This window comes from Eretmochelys imbricata, chromosome 1 (assembly GCF_965152235.1).
Source record: "Eretmochelys imbricata isolate rEreImb1 chromosome 1, rEreImb1.hap1, whole genome shotgun sequence".
Classification (NCBI taxonomy): Eukaryota; Metazoa; Chordata; order Testudines; family Cheloniidae; genus Eretmochelys; species Eretmochelys imbricata.
Genome location: NC_135572.1, coordinates 37451767 through 37473109, shown reverse-complemented (window position 1 = coordinate 37473109; position 21343 = coordinate 37451767). Strand labels below are relative to the sequence as shown.

Genomic DNA, 21343 nt, shown 5'->3' with positions numbered 1-21343 from the left:
TGAAACTGAATATACAATAGGGGCCTGATGAAGCTCTGCTGAAGTCAATGGGAATCCATTGACATCAATGGAGATTGGATTGATTCCTAGGCCGGGATGGCTTAAGAGTTGGTGGAGCTAACCACCCAAATAGTGACCCAGCTGTATCACACTATATAAGCTATTCCTTTTCCTGAGGCCTGTTCCATCTGTATTTGTCACAGACCTGTGGAGGGAGGGGTGCAGGTGTCTTTACTTGTAAATTTGACACATTTAAACTAGAAGTTATTGAAACACCATTTCATTTTTTAGACTAATTTTTTCTGAGTAGGACCTTGCTAGGAGACTCAAATGAGAAAGATGTGAGTTTGACCTAATACACCATAAGAGTTAAGGACATCAGGAATGCAGGTAGCAAGTGGGATAACCCACAGTGCATATGTGTATATTCACTTTGAATGCTCCTAAAATATAAACAGGTGCGAAAGAAGGCAGGAAGTAGAAGGAAAATGCAACTAATAATTTGGGGTAACTATTTCAGGAGAGTTAGTTGTAGAAAATACTCTTTTACCCCTGTGAAGCTGGCAAACTGAGTGAGCATTTGGATTGCTGGCTTGTTAGACAAAAAGAGGGCTTGTTTAGGGTGACCAGATGTCTCAATTTTATAGGGACAGTCCTGACATTTGGGGCTTTGTCTTTTATATAGGGCCAATTACCCCTGACCTCCATCCCAATTTTTCACATTTGCTATATGGTCACCCTATAATCTGTACAACCAACTTTTCAGGAAGCACAAAGTGGTTATTTATTTTTTTAAAAAATCAGTTCTCCTCTTTAGCCATTAAATAACCTATTTTTGCTCCCATTTTAACTTGTACTATACTATCGTTTGTATTCTGGGAAATAATTGTTTGGTGAACACTTATGGGAAATGCAGTGTGCTGCTACACCGTGCAAACAGAGAGAGAACTTGAGGGGTAAGAAGTTCCTTATGCTTGTCTTACAACTTGGTTAGTGTTGGTTTTATTGCATTCAAACTGTGAAATGGCTATCAATAAAACAAATGCATTCTGCGGCAGTTGTAGTGCAGAATTAATGTACATGTGTTGTTTTAAGACCCGGACCAGTAAACACAGGGATTTTTCCCTGCAATATAATAACCTTGTGGCAAAATTATTATATACTTATAACACATTGGGTAAACATATGTGATCCAATATCCCCCTAATGGCTGGCTCACATAGAGGTTAAAGAGAGACTATTTTGAAAATCCCATCAGCCAAAGTGAATTGTGCTCCTAACTCAGACCAGTTCGAAAACACCACCCTAGGAATCTACTATAATTCCCTGCTTGTATTTTTGATGCCAGAAATCTCAGATTCAAATCAAAGTTCTAATAATGGCATCTAAAGTTTACTGTAAGTTTTCCAGCAAAAGACTAAAAAGTCAATTTTAAAGAGAAAAAAATCTTTTCAGGTCATCTTTATATATTCTAATCTCTGCATTCCAAAATGGTTTGTAGGTCACTCTTTTATTCCGATGCATCCGATGAAGTGAGCTGTAGCTCACGAAAGCTTATGCTCAAATAAATTGGTTAGTCTCTAAGGTGCCACAAGTACTCCTTTTCTTTTTGCGAATACAGACTAACACGGCTGTTACTCTGAAACCTTTTATTCAGTGAGATGTTTTGGAATGTCCATTCCAGTTCAGAGGACTTTTTTTCTTTGTGATTTTGCTGAATGCCTTTCACTCTTTTGTGTATCATGGGGAAAGGGAACTTTAAGCACCACATCCTGCACCCTCTACAGAGATTCCACATCAGTCATCGCTCTATTTTGGAATACCCGAAAATAAACAAGATTCATAAAATCTGCCATGGGATGTTTGAATTATGACTCTTTGCTCTAGAGGGACTCCTCTTGCTTTGGGGTAAGAAGATTCACTCTAAGAAAGGGAGGGCACATGAGTTTTTCACCAGTGTCCTGTCCAGAGCTAGACTGCCCCTTTGGGCTCAGCCTTGGGTTGGGAGCAGTGTGCAGCTACCCCACTGCAAAAGGGGGAGAGTCTTTTCTCTGCTGGAGCAAGTGAAGAGGCATTCTAGGTTGTGAAACCTGTTTTCAGGGTGTAGTTACTTCTTTCCTCACCTTTTCCTGGCTGGAAAGTGGTGTAATCATGTCATGAAAAAACTTATTGGAGACTGAAGTTCACGCCAGTGCAGAGGGACTGTAGAAGACGCCATGGATCATTTATGTTACCTACATTTTCATTACCCATTGTATTGTCCATGGGGTTGCAAGGGAATAGCCAGTCTTTAACCCATACTTTCTCCTTCCATATACACCCAAGTTGTAATTGGAGTAGATCCAACCTGATCCTCCTTACTCTCTGTGATTATGCAGGAATCTTGCCTTCATAGTATAGGATATCAATGTACACTTTTTCCTTTTAAAATCTCATTTTTTACTTCACGTACAAAAGGGGAGGGGTGGGGTGGGGGGTGGCAGGGGGGTCTGTGGGTTATTTACTTTTTTTTTTTGCAATCTAGTCCACTCTTATTCACTGGAAATTAAATATCTAAGAACTTGGCTTTATGGAGCTAGTTGCAAATGCAGGATTTTTATTTTCTTTCCTTTTCTTTTACATTACAGCAAATTACTATTTTCCATCCAGTACTCTGATTTTCCTTAAATAGATCCCTGCTGCATAGACACTGCCATTCTGTGTTCTTCAGGAAATTACAATAGAAAACGCTAAAATTCCTTTCTGCAGTTAGTAGGCTGTTGCACATTATGTAACACCCTGGAGATTTCTAAAAATAACCTGAAATTTGTAAATCAGTTTTCTGCTGGATGGAATAACATCTTCTGACAATGCTCTGAGCTGTGTTTATAAGCAAATACTAAGGGTTCCAGTCTTGCAAGGTCCTGAGCATCTCCTGAGTAGTACTGAGCACCATCAGCTCCAATGTACTTCATTCGGTGCATCGGTCCTTAAATGCATACAGTACACATGTTTCCGTGCACCTCTGGAGAAGGTTTGTGCCCTCCTTTCCCTCTAAGATAAAAACTTGGTTTGGTTGAAATCAGAGCTGAATGAAATCTGTCATTCTCATATCAAATTTAGATTGTTTTGTGATCGTGAGATCCCCAAATTAGCCAACTTAGGTGTAGTGAGAATGACTTGAGTGCCCTACCCACTTTGTACTCTGTCTTTCTGGCCCATTGATTCTTTACTTATTTAATACACAATGGAACAGCTTCAACAGGAAAGACTGAGGGAGCTCTGCATCAGAATATCCCATCCCATCCCCCAGAGGTGGATGATCCCTGTTCAAATCTCATCTCATCAGAAGATGGGAGGACTTGAACTGTGGGGTCACCCACCTCCCAAGTGTGTACTCTGCCCTCTGAGCTCAAGGTTTTGAGGGAGGCCTCTTCTCCACCTGGTGGCTGTTTTGTGTGAACTTGCCTGAAGGGCCTGTCCGGTTGGCGTTGTGATTGGGGCCCCACACATGAATTAGGCTGGTGAACACCTATCTGTCTTCCCTGGTTTGTGAATTGCACAAGGGCTCAGGTGGGAGATAGTTGTCTGGATACCTAGAGGGAGGCAGCAGTGCACATTTGCAGAGGCAGAAACATAGGTACCGAGGAACCTTTTCAGTGCAAAAACTTAGGTGCCAAGGGAGTCTAGGCACCTACAGGATTCAGCAGGGGTTGTGTGAATTGCAGTGGTCTCAAAACTGGGACTTAGACGCCAGAATCTAAAATACTGGAGCAAACTAGAACTTTTGAGTGCAGTGGTCAAAAGCCATTTGCTTTTTAGGAAGGATCCCCTTGAAGCTTACCAGTTTTGTTAAAAGGTTATAAAGTGGATGTGGTAAATTGCAGTGCTTGTAGTAAATTGGAGGTGTGAAATGTTTTGCATTTGTGCTCCAGTTTGGTGGTGGTGCTTTTGACGTAATTGTAAATATAAAACCTAGAAAAACTTAGACGTAGAAGTGTCCAACTTTTATTTTTTTGAAAACCTCAAGGAAGGCAAGGCAGCAATATTTCAGCCTGCAGCTCACATGAGCTATTCATTACTATTGCGAACTAAATTGCCCCACTGGTGGGGCAGCTGGCAATTCTAGTGGGAGGTGAAACTGCACTCCTTAGCATATTTTGTGTCTTGGTGATGTAAATATTAAATGCATAAATAAATGACTGACTAATAGTACTTGGCTTTTATATTTTTCTTTTCATCATCAAAGCCCTGTGCAGATATTTAGTAATTGTCAAGCACCCTTTTTGCAATAGTTATCTTCCCCTATGTGGAAACTGACAAGCAGGACAGTGAGTCAGTTTCAGGGTTGAGATTAGGATTTGGGATTTCCTGATTCCTGTGATTAATCCACTCAGTTTTCATGATATTTATTCGAGAAAACAGACAAAAAAGATATCCACTTCTCTTAGGTATTACTTGCCAAAACAGTCTGAGTTTCTGCTTCCCCTTCAATATCCTGACATCGTACACACTTTTTCTTATGGGGTTATTGCAAGGAAGACCATTGGGAATTATCAGTTATATTTTGTTGCACTGCATGGCACAAAGCTGCCTCATAATAAGTAAATTGCTTTTCTGCAGTACAGCAGAGCTTAGTAGCATTAGCCATCTCTTCAGTGTAGCAGCCAACTTCAGTGGCCTACAGTATCCAGTATGTTTCACAATATGTACAATATCATGGCATACTATTCTTCCCCTGATCCCATTTTATGAATTATTTACAAATTCAGAAAAGAGCCATGAATTACAAATATAAGGGGGGGAAATTGATAGAAAAAGAGGCATATTTAATTTTTTTAAAAAATATTCTAGGAAGTTCACACATTTAGAATAAATCTTCATAAGCACTTGTGAAACAAAGGGCAGAAGATCAGATCTTTAGCTGCTGTAAATGGACGTCCCGCAGTTGACTTGAGGATGTGGTCCACACCGTCTGTCCTCAGACTGAACACTCAGTTCAGATTAAATAGATCATGTGTAGTTATAGATGAAAGAAGAGAAAAATAATCTTACAGATTGCAATGTACAGAATTAATCACATAGGTAAGGCTGGACCATCCTTTCAGCATCAAGCCCAAGTGACCAGGTTTGTGGAAAGAAAGTTCTGTGGGGACAAGGAAGGAATCCTGCACTAACCAAGTCTTGAGTCTATAGTATCCCCATGTGCTCCTGTGCCCTCTACTCCCACCACTCAGTGTTGGGGGAAATGACCAGTTCCTCGGTGCAGCAGTGAATCCCCAATTCTGAACCCCACCTCCATTTACATCCTACGTGCAAGTGTCACTGTGCAGAAATGTGGAGGGATCTCCTGCATGCACGAGGTGCAGAGTTCCCATGTAGGCTCGCTAAATTATGGTGCCCTTGCACACCTAACTCACTGCAAGCAAGGGCAGTGAAGGAAAGTAGGTTTGCCATGTAGACATTACGAATGTAAGTGAAAGAAGAATCAGGGTTTCAAATGTGATGAATTAAATAAAAATTCTGGTACAAATAAATTCCCTAAAAAAAAATCACCCTCCAGGGTAAAATTACCCACCTATCCAGCCAGCTATTAACACTACACCCTGCATTCTAGTATGGAAAATGCACTTCTCCATTTTCCCTCCAGCATTCCAACTGGGCAATTATACATTGCTCATAATCATACAGAAAAGCAAGACTTCTTAATTTGTTGAGGGAACAAAATGGCTGTATATACATAACTAAAGTACTTAGACTGCTTAACTTTACTCACACAAGAAGTTCCATTTAATCCACTCCTGTGTATAAAGCACGTTTGTTACTATATTTTGTGAGCGTGGGGCCCAATGCCATAATCCCGACCCTGTCCTCTAGAAGGGAAAAAGAAATAGTCACTTCAGAGGAGAAATTGCATAGTTTTTGCAAAGTCCAAGCGGAAGCTGTCTGCTTATAGGAATATTACGAAGGCTACAGAATATATGAGACCTGCTCAAAGAAGCAGGAAGTTTTGTTTCAAAAACTTTCTTAGAGATGCCCATCAGTATCTCCACTGCACTTCCCATGGGCCTGCAGTCAGTATAGGTAACAGAATTTTCCAGATCATCTACTTTGCTCTTTCATCAGTGCATCCATATTTTCCTGTAAGGACTAGGTGATAGAGTTGGCATTCAGTTTGTCCGCTCTTGATCTCATGATGAATATTCCCAGGACAGTGCGAATCCAGTGTTTTGCCAAGCCTGGAAAATCTAATGAGGTAGCTGTTGGTTTAGAGAACTCAGAGGCAGTCCCTCACCTTCTAAAACACAGGCACTGGAGCCTACCACAGTAATGTGACTACTTACTTGGTAGGTCTTTGGGCGGGAGGTTTAGTAGGAGATTCTAGTTGTCCACATCCTAATGATGAGGCTGAGTTTGTGATGGAAGTAAATCTCTCTCTGAGCCTGCATTTTTATTTATCTTTCCGAGGCTGTTAGGCTGCAAAATAATTGCAAAAGAACATAGTCCTTTAAACAATAATGTGTAATTATTGTTTTCAGAGGGTTTATTCTGCTCAATTATGCTAGTGTGAATTGGGAGTAATGCCCCCTCAAGCCAAAGGAATTGCTCTCGATTTTATGCTGATGTAACGGAGAGCAGAATTTTCCTTTTAAAGTATTTATTCTATAGGTAATAATGATACACATCCATTTCAAGAGGACTTATCCTACACAGTATGGCTAACTATTTTTTAAAAATAAAAATGTAAATGCTTTCATCCTGCACATTAAATACAGTTAATTAAAATTTAAGAAATGCCCCATATATAATAAAAGTGAAAATCTGTGAAGTTCTTGACCACCCTTCCAGTCCAGGGCTAATCTTGTCTCCTTCAATTTATTTTAGGCTCATACCTCTCTCAAAAGTGACACCATATAGCCAGCTGGAGGTGGAGCAATTTAGGATATGTCTACACTGCAAAATAAAGGTGTGTTCTTAATCCATGTTGGCTAACTTGGGTTAAAAACAGCAGTGAAGACATGACGACTTTAAAGTGGGTGAGCAGCTCAAGTTCAAGTCTATAGGGAAGCCTATTACATAAACCGAAGTTCGCTAATGCAGGTTAGCTAAGATGAGTTAAGAACGTACCTTTTTCTGCAGTGTAGACATGCCTTTGGTGGTGGTAGCACGGGGCAGTTTATTTTATAGATCATTTAATAATTAGCACAAAGAAGAGGAAAACAATCATAAGAACATAAGAAGTCATATTGGGTCAGACCAAAGGTCCATCTAGCCCAGTATCCTGTGTGCCAACAGTGGCCAATGTCAGGTGCCCCAGAGGGAGTGAACTTAACAGGTAATCATCAAATGATCCATCCCCTGTCACCCATTCCCAGCTTCTGGCAAACAGAGGCTAGGGACACCATCTCTGCCCATCCTGCCTAATAGCCAATGATGGACCTGTCCTCCATGAATTTATCTAGTTCTTTTTGACCCCTGTTATAGGCTTGGCCCTCACAACATCCTCTGGCAAAGAGTTCCATAGGTTGACAGTGTATTGTGTGAAGAAATATTTCCTTTTGTTTGTTTTAAACCTGCTGCCTATTAATCCCTGAAAAGGGAGAAAAAATTCAAAATGCCATACATGAGAATTTTATGTTTGGCAGTTTGCACTACAGAGCTAAAACGTTTCTTGAGGTGCCCTTTTAAGCTGCTATGCTGTGCATATGAAACAGGCATCTCTTTATCTTACATATTAAATAAGGATCGATTATGTTTTTAAAATGAGAGTACTTAATATTGGAGAATTCCATATGCTGGGTTATATAGTTTAGTAGCTTTCTCACACAAGCAGCATTCAAATGAATCCCCCAGAATGAAGTTAGGGAGTAAAGGCATAGAAATGCAAACACTAACAACAGGCACTTGGGGAAATAAATTAGGCATGTAGCAGTTCAATTGCCCAAGATCTTTCACTTGCTGAATTCTCAGTTTGAGGTTGGCAGTAAGATGTGTATTGCTGTTATCTGGGTTGTACTATATGGTGTCAAGGTTCCTCCCCCACTTTGAACTCTAGGGTACAGATGTGGGGACCTGCATGAAAACCTCCTAAGCTTACTTTTACCAGCTTAGGTTAAAACTTCCCCAAGGTACAAATTAATTTTATCCTTTGTCCTTGGAATAACCACTGCCACCACCAAACTCTAACTGGGTTTACTGGGAAACGTAGTTTGGACACGTCTTTCCCCCCAAAATCCTCCCAACCCTTGCACCCGACTTCCTGGGAAAGGTTTGGTAAAAATCCTCACCAATTTGCATAGGTGACCACAGACCCAAACCCTTGGATCTGAGAACAATGAAAAAGCATTCAGTTTTCTTACAAGAAGACTTTTAATAGAAATAGAAGTAAATAGGAGTAAAGGAATCACCCCTGTAAAATCAGGATGGTAGGTACCTTACAGGGTAATTAGATTCAAAATATAGAGAATCCCTCTAGGCAAAACCTTAAGTTACAAAAAAGACACACAGACAGAAATAGTCATTCTATTCAGCACAATTCTTTTCTCAGCCATTTAAAGAAATCATAATCTAACACATACCTAGCTAGATTACTTACTAAAAGTTCTAAGACTCCATTCCTGGTCTATCTCCAGCAAAAGCAGCATATAGACAGACACACAGACCCTTTGTTTCTCTCCCTCCTCCCAGCTTTTGAAAGTATCTTGTCTCCTCATTGGTCATTTTGGTCAGGTGCCAGCGAGGTTACCTTTAGCTTCTTAACCCTTTACAGGCAAGAGGATTTTTCCTCTGGCCAGGAGGGATTTTAAAGGGGTTTACCCTTCCCTTTATATTTATGACATATGGCAATCAATAACACATGATTGGGAAGGGGTATGGAGCCATCAGCAGCAGACTGAGGGGTAGGAGGGGCTATGCTGGCCAATGGCCGCACTTCAGGGAACCCCCATTGGAAGAAGGAATCTCCCAACATCTCCCCACGCCACTGAGTGCACACGGAGGTGGCAGTAGCTGTCGGCACAGCAGATGCTTTCTGGCCTTTAGGCACTTACAGTAAGACGACAATACAGGTAACATTAGATTGGACAATTTGGGCTTTTGGTTTTATTTTGGAGGTTGGGGTGGGTGGAAGAAGGGTAAAGTGTTGCAGCAGCAGCAGGCATGGTGAAACCTGTTTGCTTGGGCAGCTGGATGGGTGAAGGGAGGGGTAGCAGGAAAAGAGGTTTATGTTTAGGGTGTGTTTTGAGGAAAGAAAAGTATCTAATTCAGAAGACATGGTCCCTAGACATCATCTTGAACTTTGTGCTCCGGATGCTGTTTGTCCGTCGTTCTCTGTCTTTCCTATTTAGAATGTAAACTCCTTGGGCAGGGAATGTGTCGTCCTCATGTGTATGTTCATTACCTAACATGATAGGGCTTCAGTGCTGATTGTGACCTTAGGGCACGACTGGAATGTGAACTTGAATCATGATTATTAGAATGACCCATGCTTTGTTTTACTTATGACTCAAAGTAATGTATAATAGTCACTGAGAGTTCTACTTTACTGATTTTCTGTTCACTTAAAACATACATGTCTCCCTAGCTGTCTTTTGACTGTCTTTCTGAAGAAACAACGGGACCGTTTCTTATCTCAGTCAAACCAATGTAACCCTGATTGGAGATCAGAGTGTAGCCCATAAACTTTTTCATTAGGAAACCTATTATTCAGTTGGAGTGCTGGTGAACAGTGCTAGATTATATGGAAAACTTAAGTGCTCTATCCACTGAAGAGTACAGTACATTCAGTGGCACTGAGAACTTCCCCATGGTGCCCTGCTGACATGCCTCGGTGCTGAAATTGAAAGACTGCACTTAAGCATTTAAATGTAGTTCAGCTTTGATGCCCTCTCAGGCTTTGACGTTTGCACTTATACTGCCAGCAAACCTGTCAGTTGTAATAGACTTAGGGCTTGTCTACATGGCCCCACTGTGCAGAACATGGCAGTGTAAGTTGCAGTGTGCCCTAAAGTGTTGCACTGTAACTGCCCTGTGTAGACCCTGCTAGGGTGAATGAAAATGTACCTACCGTAGTTCCTGTTAACATGGTCCATTTTCATTTGCACTAGCAGGGTCTAGCAGCATGTAGTTACAGTAACTCTTCGGTGCGCGCTGCAATTCGCACTGCTGTAGACTGCACTGTGGGGCTATGTACACAAGCCCTAAGGCTTCATTCACATAGGCCACTGAAGATCTCCCTTAGGGAAGTGACATTTGGCAACTAACAGCCTGAGCTAGATTTGAGCCAGTAACTGAGATGAACGGTTCTGCAGATCATGACGAGGCCTGGGAACCATCTGATCCTGAACAAGACTTTTCTGTCCTGTCTGGCTTTTCTGATTATTTTTTCCATTTTGCAAATACAATTCAAGTATCTCGTGAATCCTATATTGGCAGGTAATAAATGAACTGTAACAGAATGTTTCCTTTCAGTTTTGCTGGATGTCTCTCTCTATTCTTGCATTATAAGAAAGGGTCAATAGGAGCACCTCATTTACCTTCTCTGTGCCATTCATTATTTTGTATGCTTCTTTCATGTCCCCTTATTTGCTTCCTCTCTAATTCAGCCTCCTCTGACTCAGTCAGTAATTGGGTTTTTTTAAATAGAAACTAAGCTATTTCACTCTCATTCAAATGGCTGCCCTCTTTCCCTTTTAATCTCTGTTCGTGCTTGTTGTGAATTATTGTTAGTTAATAGAGAGACGGCTACTGTGCTTTACAGGCCAGGCATATTTTGGTAGCAAACCTAGTAACATTAGCGTTGGGATTCCCTCAGAGATCTTTTCCGCTTATCCAGAGGGCTTCATTCAGTTCTGGAAGAACCCTTCATCCAGTTCTCTGGGATCCAAAAAACTCAGTTCAACTCCAGCTCATCACTCTGGCTACTTTATTAGGCATGTAACAACTCTTGGGTTTAGTTATGGAGGATACAACTCCAATTCATGTCACGCTACACACCTATCTTTATATACATCTTTTCTAGCTGCTAACATCTATACCAGTGGCCCTCAACCAGGGGTATGCGTACCACTGCGGGTACGTAGAGGTCTTCCAGGGGAAGGTCAGTTTTTCTAGATATTTATAGAGTTTTACAACAGGTTACATAAAAAGCATTAGAAGTCAGTACAAACTAAAATTCATATAGACCATGACTTGTTTATACTGCTCTGTATACTATACACTGAAATGCAAGTACAATATTTATATTCCAATTTATTTATTTTATAATTATATGATAAAAATTAGAAAGTAAGCAAATTTCCAGGAATAGTGTGACACTTCTTTTGTATTTTTATGTCTGATTATGTAAACAGGTAATTCTTAAATGAGGTGAAACTTGGGGGTACGCAAGACAAATCAGACTGAAAGGGGTATAGTAGTTTGGAAAGGTTGAGAGCCACTGATCTATGCAACTTGCATGTAAGGACCAATTGTTTGGCATATTGCATAAGGCAAGCTTATCAGTTCAAGGTGTTTCTGCCTACTTTGTTTACTAAAAACATACCCACAATAGCTTGCTTAGTTCTTGCCTCCCTTTATTTACTGTAAACGTACACAACAGTTAGTTGTTTCAGCAGGTATTTGTCTGGGGTTATCTGGTCTTAACTTGGGCCTGCTCATGTCAGCTAAGTTATCCCTGCAATTAGTTATGCTCATCCTAAGAAGCATATTTTACTGTGGTTGTTTTTCACATTTAAATGTGGTGCAGATGGGTCCAGGATCTCATTTTTGGGTATCTTTGTGACAGAATGTCATGCTGTAGAGCCATGCAAATCGATACAAGGCTATTCTCCTGACTCACCCTGGCAACCAGACCAGGTGAGTCCATAGGTGCTGGAACTATGGGTGCAGGGGATGCTGCCACACTCCCTGGCTTGAAGTAGTTTCCATTATATGCAGGTTTACAGTTTGATTAATTGGCTCTCAGCACCCCCAGTATACAAATTGTTCAGGACCTCTTGGTGAGTCTCTTTAGATTCAGTTTGGGAGTATAAAAGACTGAGTCTCTCCAAGGCAAAAGGAGAGATGGGAAGTTGTGAAGGTAGAAATCCTAGGAACAGCCATCTTAAGAGGGTGCTTAGGGTAAGGTTTATGTTTATTGTTTACATTAAGGATATAAGAAGACCCCACTAATGGCCCATTGCATGTGTGCTGAGTTGAGAGTGGAGTGAGCGTCCACGTACACTTATTAATTAATCTTTGTTTTTTAAACTCCCATTTACATTTTGCAGGTGATGGAAGTCAAAGGACAAATGATCCATGTGCCTGAGTCAAATTCTATTTTGTTTTTGGGTTCCCCTTGCGTGGACAAGCTGGATGAACTGATGGGCCGAGGCCTACATCTTTCTGACATACCTATCCACGATGCTACCCGTGACGTCATATTGGTTGGGGAGCAGGCAAAGGCCCAAGATGGCTTGAAGAAACGAATGGATAAACTGAAGGCAACATTAGAGCGAACACACCAAGCTCTGGAAGAGGAGAAAAAGAAGACAGTGGATCTTCTTATTTCTATTTTCCCAGAAGAGGTGGCTCAACGGTTGTGGCAGGGGCAGCAAGTTCAGGCCAGGAAGTTTGATGATGTCACCATGCTCTTCTCAGACATCGTTGGCTTCACAGCTGTATGCGCCCAGTGCACCCCCATGCAGGTGATCAGCATGCTGAATGAGCTGTACACTCGATTTGACCATCAGTGTGGATTTCTGGATATCTATAAGGTAAGGTACTTCAGTCCATAAATTAGGGAAAGCATGTCTTCTTAAGTTGCCCCTGTAGCTCACTTCCTAAGTTGCAAAAACAATTTTAATAAAGTTGGTTGGAAAATGTTATGGTTTTTGTTTATGGAGAATTTTGAGGTTGTGGTGGAAAAATTTGAAATAAAAAATAGTTTGGTTGAAAACAAATATTTTTGATTCTGAAATGCCATGACAGTACCTTATGGGAGCTATAATTTAGGTGCCTCATCCTTTCATTTTCCTCTGTGTGCTGGGCTCCCTGATCAGACTGTCTCCCATGGTGCACCACAGTCTCACCTTTTTCTGAGAGGAGGTGGTCACCATGAGCAATACATAGCCATTGTGTATTACGGCTGAAGAAGTCCAGCTGGAGACCTTACTCCATAGAGGAGAATGAGGCACTGGAATGACAGCTTCCATGAGGTACTTTAGTGGCCTTTCAGTGTCAAAATACTTTGGTTTGGGGCCAAAAACTAAAATATTTTTGTTTTTTGGGCATTCAGCTTTTCAACAAAAAAAAAAAAATCAAAACTATCCACAGAAAGCTGACAGTTTTCAAAATAAATCATCTTTATTTATAAACCTTGTTTTTTGCAGGAAAAGGTTTCAATGTAATTTGTTTACTAGCCCTAGTTTTCAGGCTCTGTTAGTTTAAAAAAGGAGCCATAACTCTTTTATTTGGAGATCTACATGTGGACCCTTAAAGCAGAACTCTCCTAAAATATTTTCTCTTAAAAGGATGGTTTATTCACAGTTTATGCTGTGTTTTGTGATTTTTAATAAAGAAGGGGCCAGATAGTCTTCTTCAGCCGGTGTAAATCAGTGTAACTCCATTGCAGCCAGTGGGAATATGCCAATTTTAACCACCTGAGATTCAGGAAAATATCCTTGTTGATAATCCAGTTAGAATCTTTCTTTTAGCAAAATGTAACTTTGTTAATGAGTTCTATCCCATTTGCACTTGCTTCTGAGTCCTTTCAGATTTGAATGATGCCTATTGTAATTCTGAAGTCCAAAACGCCACTTGTGTGGGGTTTTTTTGTCCCAGGTCATGTTCAAAATTAAAGGGACGCATTTTCTGTTCCGGGTTCAGATGTGACAAGTTGGTGGAAATCTCATGAACAGCTGATGTTGTGAAAGTGTCTCTAGTCAAGGGTTCTTAAATTTGTCAATCTCAGTTGATTTGCATCAGTAGGACCAAATCTAGTTGAGAACAGCTCATGAGATTTCACTGACTCTGAACCTTAACCCCAATCTGGCTCTAGATCTGAACACTGATTCCTTATCTCATTCTACTTGTTAGGAAACTACAGTATAATACAAGGTATTACAAAGGTAAAAACAAAATCTGATAGGTCAAGGAGAGTAGCACAACATGAAAAGTGAAGCTGAAAGATAATGGGTAATGGTAAACCAATTCACACAAAGATTTCATCCAGACATTTCTAATACAGAATCTAAGAAATATTAAAAAATAAAACAGCATTTCAGAGGGATAGCAGAGGCAGCATGTAACAGGCCTGGGTGTCTGTCGTTTGTGACAACAAGCAATAAGAACCCACACATCTACTTCTAATTTGCATCTTCATGTATTTATGAAAGATTCCTTGTGTAACACTGCGGGGTCTGGGCCCACTGTAGTCTTTTAGGCTCGGATTCACCCAGGGATTTAGGTGTTGGGGCGGTCCCAACACCTACCTTATGGGTCTCGAGAAAAATCACAGGAAGAACCCTGTGACCCAGAAAGCCTGAGTTAGTTGCTAGCCAATAGGAGATGCTGACTAGAGGGATATGTCCTAAACCCCACCCCTCTCACGGAGATAGGTGCCTAAGTTCACGCTGCAGAGAGGCTCCAGTCTTTGCCAGTGATTCAGAACCAGGAACTGCTCTCCTGGATTCAGGTGCTCAGGTGCCATAGGTGAGAATAATTTAGGCACCTAACTCCACAGAAAACAGGCATAGGAGGAGGTGGTGCCTACCCTGTAACTTTTAGCCCAGTGGTCAGCACACTCCTCCAGGATGTGGGAGACCCAGATTCAATTCCCCCCTCTACTGAAGGGGGAAAATGGATTTGAACAGGGGTCTCCCACAGCTTTAAGTGCTATAACAACTGAGGTATGAGGCACTCTGATGTGGGGCTTCCCTCAAATCACTCCTGTTGAAGCTGTTCCACTCTGGCTCAATCGCTCATTATTTATCCAAAGAGAGTGGGAAAGTGGGAATGACTCTCTAACCCCATGATTAGGGCATCCACATGGGAGACCCATGTTCAAATCCCTTCTCCCCCCTTTAGCAGAGTGGTTAATTGAACCTGTCTTTCTTACATCCCAAGGGCTCGAACCTCTGGGCTAAAAAATTTTAAGGTGGCCACCACCTCTTCTGCCAGAAATTCAGTCAGCAGTCTCTGAGTACACCTACCAGATCAGGCCCCAAATGTGAGTCCAGACATCTGTCCTCCTCGGTTTGTCAATTGCTCTGAGGCTTAGATGGGAAATACACAGCCAGACACTTAGAGTAAGACAGCAGTGTACATGCCTGGTGGCAGAAACTTAGGCACTGCATCGGCATAGGCACCTGCAGCATTGGGTGGGAGTTCTGTGAATCGCTGTAGAACCTTAAACTGGGACTTAGGTACCTAAAACCAGACTTAGGGTTTGTACACACTATCGCTTATGTTAGTATTACTTATGTAGCTCCGGGGTGTGAATAAGCCACCCCCCCCCGCGTGACGTAAGTTACACTGACCGACCTCGGCGCCGGTGTGGACAGCACTATGTCAGCAGGAGAGCATCTCCTGCTGACATAGCTACTGCCTCCCGTGGAAGTGGTTTTATTATGCTGACAGGGCGCTCTAGAACCGTGGAAGTGGTTCTATTATGCTGACAGGGTGCTGTCGGCATTGGTGCAGCTGCGCTGCTGTAGCACTTCTAGTGTAGACTAGCTCTTGGGCATCTAAATCCCCAGGTATTTACCTTTGTGAATCCAGGCTTTAGATCTAGCTCTCTTCAATCCTTTCCTATTCGTGCTTTCTTGACCTTTCTCCTCCTGCATTATGTTTCAGAGTGTTAAATTTTACTGTCAGTTAGAGAATTGATATGGTTTGACTAACCAAACTGTAATCATTCCTGATGAAGTGTGTCCTGGGATCCATCAGATAAGTGTCTTGGAGTTTCGGTGGTGTTTTTTTGTTTGGTTGTTTTTTAATAATGTCTCTGCTGGTTTTTATGTGTAATTTTTTTCCAGGATCTGAAGTGTAAAAATTAGGGCTGTCGATTAATCACAGTTAACTCATGTGATTAACTAAAAAAAAATTAATCATGATTAATCGCACTGTTAAACAATAGAATACCAACTGAAATGTATTAAATATTTTTGGAGGTTTTCTACATTTTCAAATCTATTTCAATTACAACATAGAATGCAAAGTGTACAGTGCTCACTTTATATTTTTTCTTACAAATATTTGCCCTGTAAAAATGGTAAACAAAAGAAATGTATTTTTCAATTCACCTCATACGAGTACTGTAGTGCAATCTCTATCGTGAAAGTGTAATTTACAAATGCAGATTTTTTTTTGTTACATAACTGCACTCAAAAACAAAACAATTTAAAACTTGAGTGCCTACAATGCCACTCAGTCCTATTTCTTGTTCAGCCAATCACTAAGAAAAAGAAGTTTGTTTACATTTACGGGAGATAATGCTGCCCACTTCTTAATTACAATTTAACTTCAAAGTGAGAACAAGTATTCACATGGCACTGTTGTAGCTGGTATCACAAGATATTTACATGCCAGATGCGCTAAAGATTCATATGCCATTGCATGCTTTGGCCATTGTTCCAGAGGACGTGCTTCCATGCTGATGACGCTCGTTTAAAAAAAATGTGTTAATTAAATGTGTGACTGAACTCCTTGGGGGGAGAATTCTATGTCTCTTGGTCTTTTACCTGCATTCTGCCATATATTTCATGTTATAGCAATCTCTGATGGTGACCCAGCACATGTTGTTCATGTTAAGAACACTTTCACTGCAAATTTGACAAAATGCAAAGAAGGTACCAATGTGAGATTTCTAAAGATAGCTACAGCGCTCAACCCAACATTTAAGACCCTGAAGTGCCTTCCAAAAATCTGAGAGGGATGAGGTGTAGAGCATGCTTTCAGAAGTCCTAAAAGAGTAACACACTGATGCGGAAATTACAGAATCCAAACCACGAAAAAAGAAAATCAACCTTCTGCTGTTGTCATCTGACTCAGATGATGAAAATGAACATGCACTGGTCTCATAGACTCATAGATATTAAGGTCAGAAGGGACCATTATGATCATCTAGTCTGACCTCTTGCACAATGCAGGCCACAGAATCTCACCCACCCACTCCTGCAATAAACCTCTCACCTATGTCTAAGCTATTGAAGTCCTCAAATCAAGGTGCAGAGAATCCTTCAGCAAGTGACCCTTGCCCCATGCTACAGAGGAAGGCGAAAAACCCCCAGGGCCTATTCCAATCTGCCCTGGAGGAAAATTCCTTCCTGACCCCAAATATACTTTAGATTGTTATCGAGCAGAACCCGTCATCAGTATGGATGCCTGTCCTCTGGAATGGTGGTTGAAGCATCAAGGAACATATAAATCTTTAGAGCATCTGGCATGTAAATATCTTGCGAAATTGAGCTTTTTGTGTGTTACTTTTGGAACAATAAACATGTTAATCACAGAAAAAACAATCTGCAGTGAAAATAGTTTCCATTAGCTTAGTGAAAAGCATGCCAGTGAGATTATATTGCTATGCAAAGGGCAAGTTCAGTTTCTCTCTGCTCCTACAGCCTGAACAGAGCTGCGGGAGCACCAGCTCCATGGCCTTAAACTAACAAACATAGTAGCCATTAGGATGAGGATTAGGATGAGGACACCCCAAAAATATGAGGGTGAGGAGCTTAAATGTGGTAAAAGGTAGGGGCTATTCATACATATATGCATGAAGGATGTCAAGGCCTATAGCACAGCTGGTCTTAAGTAAAACTGTGGAGTTCTCCATTGGCATGCTAGAGTTAGACTAGGGTCCATCTCAACCTTCAGAGTTCTCCCCAAGGATAGAGTGAGTGTACACATGCTTCCAAGTGCACATTCCTGAGGGACATCCAGAAAGAGCCTGGGACCTTTTAGAAATTGTCTCTATAGCCCTCTGCATGCTAAACAGTTTGCCTTCGTCTAAAACTGTTTTGGTAATAAAACCATGAAGAAAAGCATATTAATGGAAGAAGACTTGTATCCTCTGTGGATGGGCACAGAGGAGGACACAGACTGAGCAGTAGGTTACACACTTGTTCTTTACAAAGGAAGCTTATCCTGAGTGTCTGAGGCCCACACAATTTTAAATCACGGGCAAGTCTCAGTTATGTAACCAGTGGCCATCTTGGTTGATATACAACGGATTAAACCAAGCCCCTCGGGACCTGAAAGCATGAGCTGCTACAGCTTCAGCTAAAGAGCAGGGATCTTAAGCCTACCTCTGTAAGAGACTTATATTTGGTATTTCGGTTCAGTATGGTATCAGATGCTCTGATAATATTTATCTGTGAAATTAACTTATGAAATCCATAGAGGAAAATATCTTGCATATGAAATATAATTAATTTTATAAAGCATATTTCATATGTGGTGTAAGGCAATTTTTAAAATAAAATAATGGATGGATACCTCCAGTACTGCAGTAGTGCAGTACTGATCAGAGAAATGATGGTAGTTGCAAAATTTTATGATGAGCTTATTTTCTATCTGAAAGATCAGCAGTTTTCAAACAGAGTCTATGGAGTCTGATGGCCTGAAGAGCACTCGGTGGTGGTCTGTACGGTGATGGCTGTCCCTTTCGGTTTCCAATTGCTAAATCACATGAAAAAGCATCTAAAATTATTCATTACTTTCTTAACGTTAAGGAATTGGTGTAGTTGCTATGGAGATGTTATATGATCACAGAGGAAATAGTTCATGTGATCACAAATGGGTGAGGAGATTGTGTCATGGACCATCTATAAAGTTGTCGGAAAAAACAGTAGAAAAAGCTTGAGAACCCCCTCAGCTAAATGACAAAAATAGCAAGTCTGACAATGTATCCTCAGCAATAGCTGTCACACAGACTTGGACATTAGGGGCCTGATTCAGCAAAGCACCTAAGCACATGCTTATCTTTAAGCATGTACCAAGAAAGGAATACAGTGAGTGTTCTCTCCCATTCCTTTTGAAAACTGGCATGGAATCTTTAACTGTCACCAACACGTTCATCACAGATGGATGGAAGTGACATCAATTTAACATTTTACATTAGTCATCACCCATATAATTACTGCCCTGCAGTGTGACCATTGGATGTGAGCCCAAATCATGAGGAGACACTTGAATCTATTATTTTCTGAGCCAGAATCAAGAGTGATGCCAATGACCCAGTTATGTGTGCTGTATATGGTACATGTATGTGTTATACATTCTGAGGGTTATTACTTCTAGTTAACTGCTTTGAGACATTCCTTGTTGAAATCTGTGGGTTCATGGATCACAGTACTTAAATTATCTGGCCTGGCATTAGTTTTGAAGGAAGCTTGGCTAAGTCCTCTGAGAAAAATAAAAGGGAACATGTAATTGTTAATCATCCTGTTACTTTGACAAGTTATTTTATGGTTTACTGCCTTTTGTATAACTGTGTGCCACTTTCCATCATGAATTATTGTATGGTAGTTAAAAGTAAGGATTGTCCTGTTCACTGCAATAAGGTAGTACATTGATGAGGTGACTGAGAACAGATTGTTATAAGCAGAGCATCAAAAAATAAAACCAAAATAAAAATTCTACTGAATATTTGTATACATTTTTAAACAAAACTTCTTAGTGTGTTTTGCATCCCTCCTCTATTTGCTTTTCACCAAAACAGCAAAATATTATTTTAGCAGAATATTTGCAGAAAGAGAATTTGTAGTCACCAGTATTTGTATCTGAAACCTGATTTTAAGTGTTATGCTCATCTAACCACAGGGAACAGAAACATACCATGTAACTTATGTGCAATCAAAACAGTGCAGTTTTCATATATCTTTCTGTATAAGCAACAGATCAAGAATAATTTGCAGAGATTAGCTGGTGAGTACTTTTTGAATAGCAAATTTGGGGAAATTGACATCAGTTTGTAAAACAGAAAATGAGGCAAAATTCATCAAATAAATTACCTGTTACCAGTTATTCACCCAGCTCTACTTTTAAAGCGTGTTGAATTCAGAATCTCAATGTGAGAGAGTGCTTCTAACCTTGAACTAAGAAAGAGAAACTAACCAAAAGCAGTAATAGTTCACCATTATTTCACACTTTGCATCCAAGGATCTCAAAATGCTTTCAATAATTAATAGCTTTCCTTGACAACTCTCTGTGATGTAAATATTAAGTATTTATTATCTCACTTAACAGATGAGACATAACACACTGAAGGGATTCAAAGTGTACATGCACAAGTTCATGCATTTTTTTTTTTTTGTATGGCACATGCAAACTCTAGTCAATAAACAGGTGCAAACTGATAGCATACAAATACACACCCTAGATATTTGTACATAGAATCATAGAAGATTAGGGTTGGAAGAGACCTCAGGAGATCATCTAATCCAACCCCCTGCTCAAAGCAGGACCAACACCAACTAAATCATCCCAGCCGGGGCTTTGTCAAGCTGGGCCTTAAAAACCTTTAAGGATGGAGATTCCACCACCTCCCTAGGTAACCCATTCCAGTGCTTCACCACTCTCCTAGTGAAATAGTTTTTCCTAATATCCAACCTAGATCTCCTGCACTGCAATTTGAGACCATTGCTCCTTGTTCTGTCATCTGCCACCACTGAGACCAGCCTAGCTCCATCCTCTTTGGAACCCCTCTTCAGGTAGCTGAAGGCTGCTATCAAATCCCCCCTCAGTCTTCTCTTCTGGAGATTAAATAAGCCCGGTTCCCTCAGCCTCTCCTCATAAGTCATGTGCCCCAGCCCACTATCATTTTCGTTGCCCTCTGCTGGACTCTCTCCAGTATTTCTACATTCTTTCTGTAGTGGATGGGGGAGCCCCAAACCTGGACGCAATACTCCAGATGTGGCCTCACCAGTGTTGCCGAATAGAGGGGAATAATCACTTCCCTTGATCTGCCGGCAACACTCCTACTAATGCAGCCCAATATGCTATTAGCCTTCTTGGCAACAAGGACATACTGTTAACTCATCTCCAGCTTCTCATCCACTGTAATCCACGGGTCCTTTTCTGCAGAACTGCCGCTTAGCCAGTCGGTCCCCAGCCTGTAGCGGTGCATGGGATTCTTCCGTTCTAAGTGCAGGACTCTGCATTTGTCCTTGTTGAACCTCATCAGATTTCTTTTGGCCCAATCCTCCAATTTGTCTAGGTCACTCGGGACCCTATCCCTACCCTCCAGCTTATCTACCTCTCCCCCTAGCTTAATGTCGTCTGTGAACTTGCTGAGGGTGCAGTCCATCTCATCATCCAAATCATTAATGAAGATATTGAACAAAACTGGCCCCAGGACCGACCCCTTTTTGAAGGTTTACTCCAG

The 21343-nt window shown here is 41.0% G+C and overlaps 1 protein-coding gene across 1 annotated transcript in view; it reads left to right on the top strand.

The window, feature by feature from the left end:
* GUCY1A2 (guanylate cyclase 1 soluble subunit alpha 2) overlaps positions 1-21343 on the top strand; it is a 281473-nt gene that overhangs the window by 131663 nt on the left and 128467 nt on the right. Inside the window, exon 5 of the mRNA XM_077805894.1 lies at positions 12249-12734. Coding sequence (XP_077662020.1) covers positions 12249-12734 — 486 coding nt within the window. The remainder of the gene's footprint in view (positions 1-12248; positions 12735-21343) is intronic.